This window comes from Cydia strobilella, chromosome 12 (assembly GCF_947568885.1).
Source record: "Cydia strobilella chromosome 12, ilCydStro3.1, whole genome shotgun sequence".
Taxonomy (NCBI): Eukaryota; Metazoa; Arthropoda; class Insecta; order Lepidoptera; family Tortricidae; genus Cydia; species Cydia strobilella.
In genome coordinates, this window is record NC_086052.1 from 7986196 (window position 1) to 8002829 (window position 16634).

General features: G+C 37.1%; 3 protein-coding genes across 5 annotated transcripts in view; 1 reads left to right on the forward strand and 2 right to left on the reverse strand.

Annotated features, from left to right (window-relative positions):
• LOC134746041 (facilitated trehalose transporter Tret1-like) overlaps window positions 1-1967 on the forward strand; it is a 42993-nt gene extending 41026 nt beyond the window's left edge. For both annotated transcript variants that reach the window (XM_063680258.1, XM_063680257.1), the window contains exon 7: window positions 169-1967. In XM_063680258.1, the coding sequence (XP_063536328.1) occupies window positions 169-699 (531 nt within the window). In that variant the 3' untranslated portion in view covers window positions 700-1967. The remainder of the gene's footprint in view (window positions 1-168) is intronic.
• Window positions 1-10471, reverse strand: part of LOC134746044 (general transcription factor IIH subunit 2) — a 250183-nt gene extending 239712 nt beyond the window's left edge. Inside the window, exons 1-9 of the mRNA XM_063680264.1 lie at window positions 10161-10471; window positions 9816-10017; window positions 9087-9226; window positions 8088-8250; window positions 7434-7532; window positions 6890-7053; window positions 6114-6245; window positions 5261-5369; window positions 1180-3771 (exon numbers count right to left, since the gene is read on the reverse strand). Of these exons, the coding sequence (XP_063536334.1) occupies window positions 3640-3771; window positions 5261-5369; window positions 6114-6245; window positions 6890-7053; window positions 7434-7532; window positions 8088-8250; window positions 9087-9226; window positions 9816-10017; window positions 10161-10222 (1203 nt within the window). The 5' untranslated portion in view covers window positions 10223-10471 and the 3' untranslated portion in view covers window positions 1180-3639. The remainder of the gene's footprint in view (window positions 1-1179; window positions 3772-5260; window positions 5370-6113; window positions 6246-6889; window positions 7054-7433; window positions 7533-8087; window positions 8251-9086; window positions 9227-9815; window positions 10018-10160) is intronic.
• Window positions 10472-11663: 1192 nt separating this feature from the next.
• LOC134746014 (SUMO-conjugating enzyme UBC9-A) lies at window positions 11664-16039 on the reverse strand. Of its 2 annotated transcripts, none has more exons than XM_063680180.1 (5): window positions 15939-16039; window positions 15785-15850; window positions 15622-15705; window positions 15080-15342; window positions 11664-12741 (listed from the first exon to the last, which is right to left on the reverse strand). In XM_063680180.1, exons 2-5 carry the CDS (start codon window positions 15848-15850, stop codon window positions 12675-12677), a joined length of 480 nt encoding a protein of 159 aa, XP_063536250.1. In that variant the 5' UTR covers window positions 15939-16039; the 3' UTR covers window positions 11664-12674. The 2 variants fall into 2 exon arrangements, with proteins under 2 accessions (XP_063536250.1, XP_063536251.1); XM_063680181.1 differs by having other exon boundaries at window positions 15785-15862; window positions 15939-16030.
• Between the last annotated feature and the right edge of the window lie 595 nt (window positions 16040-16634).

Below are 16634 nucleotides of genomic sequence, written 5' to 3' on the forward strand. Positions count from 1 at the left end.
GATATGTTTTATTGGTTTCAGGTGTATTACTGTATTAGGATCATTCTGAAAGACTAAAAAATGGCGGATGGTTCCAAAACAACGGAATCTGAGTGATTTTTAAATTATTTTCGGGATTATCCGACTTCCAAAATTACCCGAATACCCATAATGAATTATTTTCCGCAGGTGGCCGCCAACGCGAGCGCCCTGATCCGCCTCTGCGTCACCGTCGTCGCGTGCGCGCTGCTCATGCGCCTGACCCGGCGCGTGCTCGTCATGATCTCGGGCGTCGGCACCGCCGTCTGCACCCTCTCCCTCACCTACGTCCTGTCCCAGGAAGACGCCGGCTACGCCGCACCCATCCTCATATTATCCTACGTCGGCTTCAACACCTTAGGCTTTTTCCTCCTCCCTGGCTTAATGATAGGCGAACTTCTTCCTACTAAAGTACGTGGCCTATGCGGCGGCTACGTATTCTGTCTCTTCAATGCAGTCCTATTCGGATTCACTAAACTTTACCCAGTCATGAAAGACAAAATTGGAATGACGGGTGTTTTCGGACTTTTCGGCGCATCATCTTCCCTCGCTACTGTGGCACTATTCCTTTTACTACCAGAGACGAAGGGCAAGTCCCTGTTGCAAATTGAACAGTATTATCAGAAACCTAACTTATTGTGGGTGACGAGGAAAAAAGCCACGAATAACCAAGAGGTTTGAATTGCAGTAGAATAATTGTAGTGTGAAATGTACTTAAGTGAAACGTTGGACCACTGACAATGAAAATATGTATAACTTATTTTTACAAGCATTTTAAATAGGCATACTGGGAGCACGAATATTTTTTATTGACACACAAATGACACAAACATATATTATGTATCGAAGGCACCTAATATTTTATTTATTTGATACATATTAGTAAGGAACTGAATATATATTTAATAAAGTCCTCTACCTTACTAGAAGCTGATCTCTGAATGCTGGTTTTAAAATATCATCATACAATACGCCGCATAGTATGTTTATACAATAGTAGATTAGACAGGTACTTAACTACTTCCTGGTACACTCAGCGTCAAATACTTTGTAGCAACCAAAGTGGCCAAATAGTTCGGTACACCATACTAAATATATCGTGACTACTTTGGTTGCTACAAAGTATTTGACGCTGTGTGTATGGGCTACATGTAGGTACACATTACTATCGTGCATAATTGTATATTTTATGTACCAGAAATATTTTGATAACCATATTGTCAAACACTTGTTAGTTTTATATACAAAGTAAGGCAGCCACTTGGTATCTTATTCATAATACATCTCTCGGGTCGTAAGGGAGATACAATTGCCTTTTACATTATAACACGTAGGTAAATAAAACTCGAATAATAAACTATACGCTGCTTTGTGATATAATGTAGTTAATTTTATAGTACCTGGGTTTCAAGTTTTAAGGTATTGATATATAACTTATTGCAATATTTTCACAATTATTCCATTCTAAACAATGGGTAACATTTTAGGTGGACCTAAGCAATCTTAATTTGCATCGGTAATTATGTTGTTCAAGCCGTTCAAAGGTAGTTTACCGCAACAACATATTTCCAATAGCTGAATAATGTTGATAACTATTAATTCATCAAGGAAGTACAGGTTGTACGACATAGTTATGTACAGTCACCTCCAATGGTTTCTGACCCTACATACCCACATACAAACTTCTACCGGGGAATCGGATATTTTTGTGGCTGACTGTACATACCAGCATCGGTTGACGTTTAGCGTTATTTTTTTTAATATTTAAAGCGAGACGCCGAAGGCCGTGTGCAGTGCTGCACTACGTTTCCTCATTGCGAGATTTTTTATCTGTGATTTAAACTGAATTGTTGTTTGTTAAACAATTTAATAATATAGACTGCTATAATGTCTCTTAACTGTTTAATGTTGTATGTACATGTATATATTCTATACTTGTTGATTGTGAATGCATTTAATCTATTATACTCCACGTCAAATAAAAAATAAATAAATCTTGCAAGGAATAATAGTCATATTTTTGACAAAAGACTGCGCTCATTGACTTTATCGGGCGCGGTTATAATTATTATCCGTCCTTGGGGTGCAAAAGGTTAAACAATTCTACTCTATGGCCCAGTTATTTTGATCGACAAAAAAAACAGCAAGTACCATATCTGAATAACATGTTTATGTCGATAAAAATCATTGTTATATATGCATTTGTCAAAAACTCAAAACATCATTACACCGAAATAAGCATAACGGTTAAGTATTAGTAGGTATAGATAGAGTATTGACGTAAGTTTGGCAAAAAACCTTATAAACAACATGTTCAGTGGAAGAGCGAATTGTGATATAAATAAACACTTTATAAAAAAATATACTGTTTTTATATTTCAATGTTCAATATTTAGTGTATTATATAGTTGGTCAAGCAAATCTTGTCAGTAGAAAAAGGCTGCAAATTTAAAAAAGGTATGCGCGATGGGTTATCGGCCCATAGAAAATTTGAATTTCGCGCCTTTTCTAATGACATTTGCTTGACCAACTATAGTCACGTTACCCTCATCAGTAGGTTTATTTTTCTCCTTAATACAGCAGTCTCCTTACCAGCGGTTAATTATGAACATGAACTTTATCATGTACCAATAAGACTGATATTCAAATGTCACTGTCCAACTGATGGATGGATTTATAAATAGCAGCACAGAATATACAACAGTACAATGTTCGATAACAGAATATCACTGATAATGCTGTTCCCGAGTTACGCCAGTGGGGAGACACTCCTTTCGGGCAAACTCGGTTCCGTTCGGCTCAGCATTGCTCCGAGCAATTATTATGTTTGGCACAACTTGACGTCCCATTGCGTGCACGACCACAATAAGACAATGACTTGAATTTTGACAACCCTAAATAGCCGAAAGGGATAGCGCCATACCTTAGAAAGGGACAGCATGATTCGACCCTGAATCGCTGTCAAACTTCGGGGTTGTAGGAAGTGCCATTTCTGTACGTTAGTATTATACTATTACTTATTCTATGGTTACGCATAGGCATATCAGCACATTCTATTTGAGCTATCTAAATTTGTCATATTTGTGCCTCATCTACGACCACGATACGTGAGGATCCATGAAAACTTTAAAAATGAAACATTCAAATACTTCGTCTGCTTGCGTTCGTGTTACCTCAATAATAGCGTCTTAATGGTAGTTGTAGCCGTGAAATTTGCTCAAGTTTCATCGAGCGTCCAAATACTGATATATTCCAAAAATCGTTAGCACTGCAGACAAGCGTGTTACGAGTGAGTAGACAGAGTTTCAAAATGAAAGGCTGGTTCGGACTACAGTAATTTAGTCGAGTAACGAGTATATTCGTTACTAAACGTGTCTGAACAACAAAAATTGTGTAAATAAGTGGTAAGGCTCACTCCCCAGAAATTATCCTATCTGTGGCCGTGGAGTGTACATACCTCAATAATAGCCAGCATCCGGTGACAAATGCTCACAAACAAGTGACACACACGACCACTGGTACAAGTTTGAACGCCGGGCACACACTTGAAAAGTCTATGGTCTTGGATTGTGACATCCTCAGTAATTGCCAAAAGTAACTACACACTAACATGTCGTCAGTTCATTCGTGGTCCGGCAGCCGCTGGTACAGGTGTGGACGCGAGGCGCAAGCCGGACACACATGCAGTGTCGCCGCGACCGCACTTGCACATTCCCAGCAGTAATGCTCGCGGCAACGCGGACAGCGGTGCAACTGTACAACAAACAGACGGAATTACTGACTATTAACTGAAATAGATGAACTGAATATACGAAAGAAAAACTAGCTGGGATCGAAGTAGCGTTTTCTGCGGCAGATGCCATAACCACTAGGCCACCCGGTCATGACGGTATTGGACGAAATTTATTCGTAGAGGTATCATTAATAAAAGTAAAAGTAAAGTTATCATTAGTAAAAGTAAAGGTCTTTCCACGACCATGACACCTTTTCAAGTGTAATTTCTTATATTCGTAAGTATGTAAATAAAAATAATATGATAATAACGCAAATAAGGCGTGTTTGCGCAATGATGTTGGAACTTTTACATCTGTTCTATTATTTCTATTATAATGTTAGTTTAGTCAAGAATGGAAACATAATGAGCATGTGTAACTGAAGTTACCGAAAGTTTTTCACCGATACACGTGTCGCCTATTGTAATTTATTACCTGTGTTGTGATATTAATACAACACAGGTAATAATATTGATAATAACTTGATATTGTATTTTCTCCCGTACACGACTTATCTTCATCTCTCCTGTTCATGCCAAATGAGGTCATTCTGAATAAGTAATATTTACAGATTTCTTTCCTGATCGTCTTTCTTTTATTATATAGTTTATTATTATTACTTTCAATTGTATGTTTCATATAGATAAATATTTTTATAGTAAAAGAACTTAGTAACCAACTTGGTATATTGTATGACCACGTTTATAGAAAAACGCAGTTGTAATTTTAAACACAAAACACTATTTTTATAGAATATATCCTGTTCATGCCAATTGAGGTCATTCTGAATAAGTAATATTTACAGATTTCTTTCCTGATCGTCTTTCTTTTATTATATAGTTTATTATTATTACTTTCAATTGTATGTTTCATATAGATAAATATTTTTATAGTAAAAGAACTTAGTAACCAACTTGGTATATTGTATGACCACGTTTATAGAAAAACGCAGTTGTAATTTTAAACACAAAACACTATTTTTATAGAATATATCCTGTTCATGCCAAATGAGGTCATTCTGAATAAGTAATATTTACAGATTTCTTTCCTGGTCGTCTTTCTTTTATTATATAGTTTATTATTATTACTTTCAATTGTATGTTTCATATAGATAAATATTTTTATAGTAAAAGAACTTAGTAACCAACTTGGTATATTGTATGACCACGTTTATAGAAAAACGCAGTTGTAATTTTAAACACAAAACACTATTTTTATAGAATATAGAGCGTAGCGTCAGTTAAACATAAAATAACAACGCTTAAGAATATATCTGAATAAACCAAACACAGTCTCAAGATACTATACAAACTAAAACCAGTGTTATCTTCTCGAGGCAGAGTTGTAGGGTTAGAGCCGGCGTAGCTTCATTTGACGTTCATAAGCGCATTGTAATATACCTACTTGAATAATAAACTATCTTTATCTTTATTAACCAGTTTTAATTTGAAGGTCCGTCGTTTACTTACTTCTTTATCCAGTTCCACAAAAGGCCTTAAACACCCAAAACAGTATTGAGCTTGGCCTTCATTTGGTATTTCTTCATACGGCTCCACAGGGAACAGGTGATGGTAAGATCTGCAATAAATGTCGTTAGTTATTCAACTGTACTGTACGCCACTTAAGTTCTTAGTTTAAAAAGTCTAGCTAGTATATGTACATGGAACAGCGCAGATTACCTAAAATTAGTTATTTATTAGCTCCTAAACAAAACGAAATTTTCCATTGGTGTGGTTAATCTTTATTCCCAGTTGTTGCTTTACTATTTTATACTAAAAAAAATGCAGGAAATTCTACGGCGGGCAAATCTGTTTTCTTTGACGTATCTCATATACCTAAGCTCGAAATGTTTTGTGAGAAAATTTGAATCAAGTTATATAGTAAATTGAGTAGCTATTATTTTATTTAAAAATTCAGTGACAAAAAAGAAATGCTGCTTTATTTGTGTTAAAATTGCAATGAAATGGAGTGTACATTATAATGCACATACGGCCTTATAGTCAAGTCCGGCACTACGGGTAGAGGTGGCCTTCCGTGCCTACGCCTACACCCTCTTCTAGATATTTAAAGTCTTACCTGGCCAGATGTGGCGCTGACGCCAATGCGAGACCACAAGTCCAGCACTGAGCAGGCAGAGAGCAGTACTTGCTGCGACATTGCGGGCAGAGGTAGCCTTCCGTGCCTACGCCTTCGCCCTCTTCAGATAAAAGTCCCACCTAGCCAGGCCAGATATGGCGCTGATGCCAACGTGAGGCCGCTAGTTCGGCACTGCGCCAAAAGAGAGCAGTTTTTGCTGCGACATTGCGGGCAGAGGTGGCCTACCTGGCTAGATGTGGCGCTGACGCCAACGTGAGGCCGCAAGTCCGACACTGCGCGGGCAAGGAGCAGTATTTGCTGCGACATTGCGGGCAAAGGTGCCCTTCTGTGCCTACGCCTTCGCCTTCTTCCAAGTGACTGAAAAAAAAACACAATTAACGAAAAACTAGGTCCAAATTGGGTCAGGTTTTGTAAAGTGCTATATGCTTAATAAGTAATTGATTATTATTTACAACGACGGGACTTAATCGCGTAAAATAGTTTTAAATTTACTTCCGACGTTTCGAGGACGGCATTGTCCCCGTGGTCTCGGAGAAGACTCCGATTTCTCCGAGACCACGAGGACAACGCCGTCCTCGAAACGTCGGAGGTAAATTTAAAACTATTTTACGCGATTAAGTCCCGTCGTTGTAAATAATAATAAGTAATTGATGTCACAGATTACACCCATCATGTTTAAAATCCTTCTAAATGCACAGTTCTCGACTATTGTTAATGTGATTTTCAATATGCGCGACGACTATGCAACACAGCAAGCTTCAATAGGGGCAAGTTGGGCCCACGACTTTTGAAGGTGTGATTGACGTGACACAGCAAGTAACTACGAAACGTTGCATACAGAAAACTTTGCACTATGAGACTTCACATACAATAAAATTTAGCGAGCTCTTTAACGGTGCCAGACGGTTTGGTGCAACCGAGCCATTTATATAAATTGTTGTCATCATCATTGTTGCAATTTGTAAGTGGGCATATTAAGGCAGGTACAGGTACTGACTGACCACATGCACTGCGTGACGGGCGGAGGCGCGCTGTTGTCCTGGTCGGAGGGCGGGGCGTGCGGGAAGCCCATCTTGACGAGCCCCGCGTCCAGACTGCGCGCGCGCGCCGGCGGCGCCGTGCAGTCCAGCAGCAGGCTTCGGTAGTGGACGTCGTCTAGTATCACCTGAATACCATTCATTATTTAATTAGCCTACGTCTCATTACTGGGCAGAGGCCATCTCTCACAAGAGGGTTTTGGGCCGCATTTTTCCAGGAAGTAAGCTAGAGTATTTTTTCCGTGAATATTTGTTTTTGTGGGGCGGAATGCGGAATTATTATATTCGTAGACACAAATAAACGAGACATAATATAAAAGAATAAAATTAAAGTGCCATGAAAAGGCCTCATCTCAACATGTTGCTGGTGGCTTCCAGCGAAGATCTTCCGATGAGCTCCCAAAAACCAATACACATGGTAAATACCCCAGTTAGTATCAGTTTGAAAATATTACAAAATAATTGACAAATTGACCATGTTAGCTTGAAATCCTATGTTTTTACTTACCCCATATTCGCCACCAGTATCTTGACATAACTTTTTACAGATCCTGACTTCAGCTGCCAGTCCTATTACACTACACCTGATACCGTCGGTCTTGAGACTCTGCAATAATAATTAACATTTAACAAAATATAATTTAAGAGAAATACTTATTTTAGAATTTAGTACCAGATCTAGGTGTACATGAAAATAATAGATATGGAAAGTTACTAAACACTCAAAATCTACCCAAAAAACCAGCTGCCATTGGGACAGCAATGTTGAATGATGAAGAACAAAAATATATATTTATAAAATATATAGGTATATTATTCTATATGTTGATTTGTTACAGAAGAAAAGTTCAACTAGTTTGTGATTGTGTGGTCTTATCTTTCTTGTCTATTATTTGTAACACTGTTAGCAACATTAAAAATAAACTTATGTTCTTTATTTAAAATATGTGACAACAGTGATTTTCGTTACTATAGCGACCTCTTCAATTCTAGCCTTCAACATGTAACATGCTTCTTAGAATAAATCTCTATTTTTCCATCATTTTTATCATTTAAATACATACAGTCCACTCCTACTCTCCACCTGACCCAGGCCAAGGCCGCTCCAAACACCTAGCACTTAACACTAAAACCTGAACATACAGTCCCAGTCCCAACATACCTGTATAGTTGTAGTTATGTCCCCTGGATCACAAGTAGTGAGTGAGGCAAATAACACCAGAAGTTCTCTTGAAGCATGCCCAGGAAGGGGTTTGAGGACACGACTTGCAAACTCCAACGTGTTCTGCAGTGAGGGCTCTCCAGTCAGGGCAATATTTGACAAGCTGAGGAAAACATTAAAAGTGTAACATTTTCAGAAATATGGTTATTTTTACATTTTTAAGATTAAAACAAGGAGATTTTTTTTAAATAAATATCTTAAACCTGATATTTTTTACATTATTAACCTATGGAATATCTGATGTGATAGAGTTGTGTGCAACTTTTACAAATTTTGAACCAATTATAACTTAGACTTATAATTCCATCACATTTCTTAACTAGAGCGTACAGAAGTAAGCTTAGAGTGCTCACTCCAGACGCATGCTTTTGCAAACCATTAATTAATTAATAACCGTTAATACAGAGATGTTTTTATAGTATTAATGAATTTTTAAATAATAATTTAATGGGATTTTATTGTGTTTGCCTTCAATTTCATTTTATTTCATTTTGTTATTGCATGATTTGTATTAGGTAAGAGTTTTAATTATGATTTATGATTGTATTAATGCTTGGCATCATTCATTGTAAGAGTACATAGGAAATGTTTGTTTGTACACCTGTAAAGGTAGAGTCTTGGTGAGTCCATGTAAAATTGTTACAGTAGTAATTACTGGCAATGTAACCCATTTCTCACAAACAATAAAGATTATGATTATAAACTTTTTATAAACTTCTATCTATGTATGGAGTGAGCACTCTAAGCTTACTTATTTTTCTATGACTAGAGTTTGTCCGTGATATGTTTGCGTACTTAGTGCTGTGTCAAGTATAACACTCTTAATGCCAAGTTGGAGCAAAGTTAGTCTAGTCAGATGAGGGTGTTCTCAGTTCTGGTAATAGAAAACTAGTAGACAGGTTAAAGGATGTAGAAAGGTTTTCTATAAGTATATCTTACCCTTGTACAGCCTTTATGTGTTTTCTAACATTTCCTGACATTTCAGTCAGCCTCTCTGCTCTCTTGTTCTTCATCAGCACCAGGCCCAGTTGACTCAAGGGGTTTTGGTCGAAGAATTCTTCTATAAATCTCTCTAACAACTGACAAAGGCACAAAATAGCAATATTACATTTAAAGTATTTAAAAAAACTGTTCCAAAATTAAAAAAATATAAATATTATATAGGTACCTAGTTGACATGAATAAAACTATGGTTTATGAGTAAAATTCAAAATTGATAATTCTAGTCATGCTGCCAAGTGTACAAAAGAATGTGTGTGTGTGTGTTTTATGTAGGTACATGTGATTATGAGCAAAATAAATAAAACCGGCCAAGTGCAAGTCGGACTCGCGCACGAAGGTTTTTTTTAAATCAGTAATCAGTGTGTTTATTGCTGTCATAGGTATACAAGTAGGTTCCGTACCATTACGCAAAAAACGGGAAAAAAATCATGTTTGTTGTATGGGAGGCCCACTTAAATATTTATTTTATTCTGTTTTTAGTATTTTTTGTTATAGCGGCAACAGAAATACATGATCTGTGAAAATTTCAACTGTCTAGCTATCACGGTTCACGAGATACAGCCTGGTGATAGACAGACAGACACACGGACGGACGGTGGAGTCTTAGTATTAGGGTCCCGTTTTTACCCTTTTGGTACGGAACCCTAAAAATAAAATATTTCATACCTTTAGTGTGCAAAGGAATCTAGTAGGCTTTATATCCTGGCAGCTCATCGCCTCGGAGCAATCCACGGCTACCAGAAGATGCCGCATCATGCCCAGCCTCACGGGCACTTTGCGCGGCGCCGCTGCCTTTCGAGCCGCCTTTTGGGCGAACTCCGCCACCAGGCCTTCCACCAAACCATCCTCATCTTCTTTGATTGCCTCCCTATATTAAAAGATTTGGCTGAATTGGCATATTCAAAAACAAAAATAATAGTATGCTCATAGAATACAAAACATAACCTCAATTCAGCAGAACTATCATAAACATAATAATGATTATAATGGACAGTTAGGATAGTTACTTACCAGGTTTTCTCATAGCCGGTTTCCCAACGATATTCTTTCGGATCCACTTCGTCGTCTGCCATTGTTATCGTCCGAGTTGTTTGTTAAGATTTATGCAAGTGTTTAACAACAATGAATTAGTTTATCGGAATTTATAAAAACACTGAAGAGGAATCTAACATGTATCAAAACGTGCAAATAAAACAGTTTAGTTTTTTTTTATATACTTCAATATAATTTAATTGAAATACACATAACACACTAAAAAGTATTCAAGTAGTACCCTGCATAGAGTAACTTATATATACTGATATACTGAGAGTACCTGTAACAACCCTGTAAGCTGTATTGGCTGTAAGGGAATAATATTTCATTTCAGTTTAGAATAGAACTGTTAGTTATGTGATGGTTATGTGTCAATTTGACAAACAGCTTTATTTATTACTTCTATACTGTATTGGGCTAAAGCAATAACGTATACTGCTTCGACAAAGCTGAAATTGGTTTTAGCAGTGGAATATATAGTTGGTCAAACCAAATTGTCAGTAAATAAGAACAATAAAAACTATAATCATCCTTTTCTTTTGGATGCTAGTACTAGTGTAAGACAAAGATAGTATGATTCTCTCTGTCTATGCTTGAAATGAGACAGTCCTTTGACAAACTATATGATCATTGTCAAGAGGGCGCTATTATTCTCATTTATATGGCAACAATTCAGTATAGTCTGAACAGTGTGGATTGGCAACTCGTTTGACTTACATTGCCAGCTAAGTATGTTCAACAATAGTACATTATGATACAAGTGTGCTAAGTTGGTCATTACACACATCGGCTTTCTTATTGCGCGCTCGCTTCAGCTCGCGCGCAATAAGAAAGCCGATGTGTGTAATGGCCAATGCACACGCGTTTCATACGAAGTTTTTCAACACACTTGCGAGAAAAAAAAAGAAACTTTCATATTAATCAAATTTTAATAGTTAAAACAGTATTGTGTGTTGCATCTGTCATATTGCCGACCGCCCCTCGCCCCGACCGCGGGCGGCGAGCCGAGCGGGCCGGCCGGGCCGCGCACCGCGCAGGCGGTCGTGCGCGCCGGTGCCCGCCAGTCCGACCAATTAAAGAAGGCTCCCTTTCCATGCGTATTATTAGCAATCAGTTACCTTCTTAACTCAGTCGGATAATATAATGAAAAAGCACGAGTGGAATAATCCACTGAAAAAGCACGTGTGTTTAATATCTAGGATTATGAGCCAAAAATCGGTGGAATAAAAACGTCGTTTTGAGCAAGTGTGTTGAAAATTCAATTTTCAAGGCAGGTGGCAGGTTGAATTAAATTACCCGACTTATAAAATGTTGAAAGACTTCCTTCGCGAACCGTTTATCCCATGTCTATCGACTTACGCCAATTTTTTTAGTTTCAAGTCCCAATGGCAATGGCGTTATAAAAATATGTATATTTATTATTTATGCTAAAAACAAGATTATGTTGTGGGCAAGGTAGAGTAGGGAAGAATACTACAATAATTTTTACTAATTTTTATTGTTCGATAAGACGGACATAAGATACAAAAATAGTTAAAATAATGACGCAGATTCTTAAAGCAACTAACATTTTGAACATCTCGACAGTATGTAAAGAATTATTTTCGCAGACATGTTTTTGCGCGTCAAGTTGCCGCGACTAAAACAAAGCTGTAGAAATAAGACTATATTAATAGCACAAACGTTTGGGACCGATACTGCCTCCCTAATGCTGTCATTTATTACCAAATTTACCAATAAATATTAGGTCCTTAATAGTTAACAATATTCTAATGTAAACAATAATTGCCAGGTCTATTATGGAGTGTTGTTAAGTGTTATTTTACAATGTTACTTGATTTACATACTACAAAAGGGCTAAATTCTGCAGCCCTACACTAAAATACATTAGCTGATTTCAATTATATCTAGTCATAAATGTAAGATGAGAAATAACCCACTGATCTGAAAACTATCTAAAATAAAAACCTATTTAATTACAAAATATTTGAATTAATTTGGTCATAAAGTTACATCAACACTAAGAACATTTCTAAGTAAAGAGCTTTACACATTGAAATTTGAATGTTTGTCAGCTCAATATTCAACACCATATAATTTCTTACAAGTTCTTTGTGTTGATGCAACCTTAGGTACAATCTTGAGTAATGTATGAACAAAATAATACTTGAGATAGAGCTTAGACAAGATTATACCTAACCCTAATTAAACATCTATTAGCCAGTTTCAGAGAGTTGTGGGGTGGCCCTGGAATCAACAGAGTAAGTATACAATACCAATTGATGTTCTTTATAGATTCTTTTGTGGAATGCATTTGGCTGCAACAGACAAGATAACATAGATGCAACTGTAAAACATGCCTGTTGTACTGCAACTGAACTGATTTTCAATGTATTCGAATGCCCGTTTTATCTGTGACATGTTACAGTTGCAGCTATACTTTGAGATGGCGGTGGTTGAGCTGTAGGAACATTCCAGGATGTTGTGTGTTCACTCGGTGGCGGCCATGGCGCGTGCCTGCGCGCGGACTCGCTTGTCATACTCTAGTCGGTTTTGGCTGTAATAAAAGATAAAAGTTATAAACTATGATTATATTACATTCAATGAAAGGTAAAGGACGTTAAATTGTATAAAAATGCCTATTGCACCACTAATTGAAATAAATAAGTAAATTTGGAGCGTAGTTATTAGAAACTTGCATCAACAAGATATTTTTTTCCTAAGTATAAAAAAAAGACTAACCTGTAATTCTTATGTGCATCTCTTTCTTATAAAAGAAACAAGCCTACAAGCTATAGGTTACAAGCCTTTGTAAAACATGACCCTGCATGTAAAATTATAAACTATACCACTATTAAGTCAGTTATACTGTCATGTTATAGGTCAATTCAGTTTCAGGAACCACTTGACGAAGTTTTTTTGCTGAGGATCAAGGATGAGGAGGAGGTCGCTTGGCAGTAAATATCTATAACTGTCAAATGAGTCAGCTAAGGGTTGTTTTGTTAACACTCGCAGCGCCACGTGGGCCTCCGGCGGCCCACAAATTTTCGAGTACAGTAGGCCAATATGATTTTTGAGTAACTTTATCAGCGGGCCACGTCGTCCGCCGGCGGCCCACAAGCATACGAGTGCAGCAGGCCACTATATTTTTTTAAAGATTTTATGGGCAGGCCACATGGTACGCCGGCGGCCCACAAAAGTTCCAGTGCCGCAGGCCACTATGATTTTTCATCAGTTTTAATTGGTTTTATCAGCAGGCCATGTGGGCGGCCAGCGGGCCACAGTGTAAACTTTACCAGCAGGCCACGTGGTACGCAATGATCCCACAAAAATTGAATTACCATATTTTCATCTTGCGACTCGTCTTCTCGTATAATGCAGATGCAGAATAGGCTTACGCGTGATGGTACGTACGGCGTCAAAAATGTTGTGTCCTTTAAAGCTCAACTAGACATTTCTTTTGTTTTCATTTATCAAAATCGACGGTCTCTAATGGCGTTGCCCTAAGTTTTGTGTTATCAAGGTGCTAATATATTACCAATTTACAATGCCCAGGTTAGACGTGTGACCTACTAGAAACAACTAAATAGAAGAAAAAAAATTATTAACTAAATTTCTACTTCATCGAAATAAAACTAAGAAAGTGCTTAGACATTTGTATGTTTTCTAAAAAATCAAATTAATGACAACTAATCAATTAATGAATAGATAAATTCTGAATCGTATGGTCTATAAAGTTTTTCAATACTGAAAATAATTAAGAAATTTTAGTCTAAAAACAAAAGTGGTGATCAAAGTTCATCAAAGTTTCCCCTATGTGTGTGTGTTTATATATCTGCGCACTGGCTCTACATGCTACGAGCCAGTGTTGGCCGAAACGTTAATGCAATTGACAAATAACCACTACAAATTGAACCGTAAACTGTAAGCGTCCGTTACGGTTTACGGTTCAATTTGTAGTGGTTACGGTCAATTGCTGTTAACGTTTGGCCAACACTGCTACGAGCTGGTGTAGGGAAAGGGAATACAAAATGTATATTTTTTTTCTAAAATATACATTTCGAGTATATCCACGTGGATTTACAGTGTTGGTTTACGCACGTGTCCGTCCAGGCGCGTGAAAAAATTTTGAATGCCGGGTTCAAAAAATTGGTCAATGGAAATGTTGGCCTGCTGTGTTAAAACGTTGACTTGTCAAGAACTAAAAATGTATTATGATTATGTGTTTCTTCTTTTGGTACGCCGGCGACCCACGTGGCCTGCGGGTAAAGTTGTTAAAAAATCATACTGGTCTGCTACAACAGAATCAACTTGGGCCGCCGGCGGCCTACTTGGCTGCCGGTAAAGTGACTAAATATCACAGTAGCTTTTTTGACTCGATTTTTTTGGGGCGGCCGGCAACCCACATGGCCAGCCATAAAAATAAATTCGTTTGTTCTATGGCGCTGAGAGTGTTAATAAATAAATTCCTGGACAATTCCAGGTGCTTCCAAGAACCTTTCATTTAGATGCAGGTATATAAGGTATATAATTAGGGCATGCTTAGATATTATACAGCAAAAATGACCATCCTATAACATCTTTTTGTTGTGCAGAATTTTAAGGGCTAAATAAAATAAATAATTATCTGGGGACAATCTTACACAGATCGACCTAGCCCCAAACTAAGCAAAGCTACTAGATGACAGGTACTAGATGACAATATATATACTTAAATAAATAAATACATACCCATGACTCAGGAACCAACATTCATCCCACAAATAAATGCCCTTACCGGGATTCGAACTGGGACCATCGGCTTCGCAGGCAGGGTCACTACCCACTAGGCCAGACAGGTCGTCATAGGCTTGAATGGTGTATTTTTTTAATTTTGGCAATAAGACAATACTAACCAGTAAATTGTGTAAGCTTCAGCTTGTGCAGGGTCCTTCACATTGGGCTCATTCAGTAGATCTTGGATGCCGAGTAGAATCTGTTTGATTGTGATGGCGGGACGCCAGTCTTTCTCCTCATCCAGCAGAGACAGGCACACAGTTCCAGATGGGTACACATTGGGATGGAACAGAGGAGGCTCGAATTTGCATTTCGGTGGGCTCGATGGGTAGTCATCTTTGAAGATCATTCGCAGTTTGTATAAGCCTCCCTCCCATGGTGTCTGAAATAAATAAATGAATGTTATATATGGTCAATGATGAAATTTACACAATGTGCATTGTTTTGGATACCATTCTAAGGTAACACGTAATAATAGTACAATATTTCGTCGAATAACTTCATATAATCAACAAAATATCTTCATTGGCGAAGAATAATGAATAATCTAAAAAGGTGAAAAGAATATAACTATAAACCGAAATAGATATCATACACTACAGAAAAAGACAAGTGACCAAGTCCGGTGAATATAACTACTGAAAAATCTAGAACTACTAACCCCCTTCTTTCCGGGAATCGCACACTCCCATGTCATCAAATTGAGGGATCCATCAGGGTTTTTCATAGGCCTGGCTACAAATCCCTGAAAAAAATAAGACAGACCCGTTAAAACACTAAACAATAGCTGTTTGCAAAAAAACGGTAATCCAAATCCTACGTACGAAAGGATGGTCTCTGCGCCAAGCTTTTCTCTCCTCCGCTAAACGTGCACTGGCTATTCCCGACATCTGGAATATATACTAATTATTAACACTACACGTTATGAACAATAAAATATGATTATCAATACATTATTAACGATACCGATGTACTCACTTTATAATTTTAAATTAAATAAAAATTGCACGGCGCGAATAAAAGCGTCCCACGATGCGTCAAGCAGACAATTAATTATTTTTTATTTGTTCACGTACGTAAAATATAGAATCCACCAATAACAAGCAAACTACGCTCCATTCATTGGTTAAATTTTACTACCACTTGATGACTTCACCAATCACCATGAACTTACAAAACATGATGCAGAAAAAACATAGAGAACGAACAAATTACTACCATCTGTAGTGATGGGCAAAGAATTGATAGTGATGATTTTATAGATATTGTCAAGAAATAATATTTTTTATGGATTTAGAAAGTAAATTAATGTTATTTCTTTATTTAAATGATTGAACATTTGTGCAAAGGACGTCATCAAACGACAGTTATCTTTCACAACCATTATATTGAAAAAATTGTGATAATTATGTTTGCACGTGTTATTTTATGTAATTCAGTATCGTCTATAATATTATCTATATTATAGATATCGTCTTGTCTTGATATCATTTCACATAAACTACATTGTGTTCATAAATACATGTTAATTAAAAATCATAAAAACTCATGGTTTTGTGGTAAATCCATGAAATTTAATCATTCCTTAAGGTTTAAAAGATTAGTTACTAAATATCATGATTGAATATCTCTTTCATTCCTTCAATTTCTGAACTAGCTCTTGAAATATGGTTA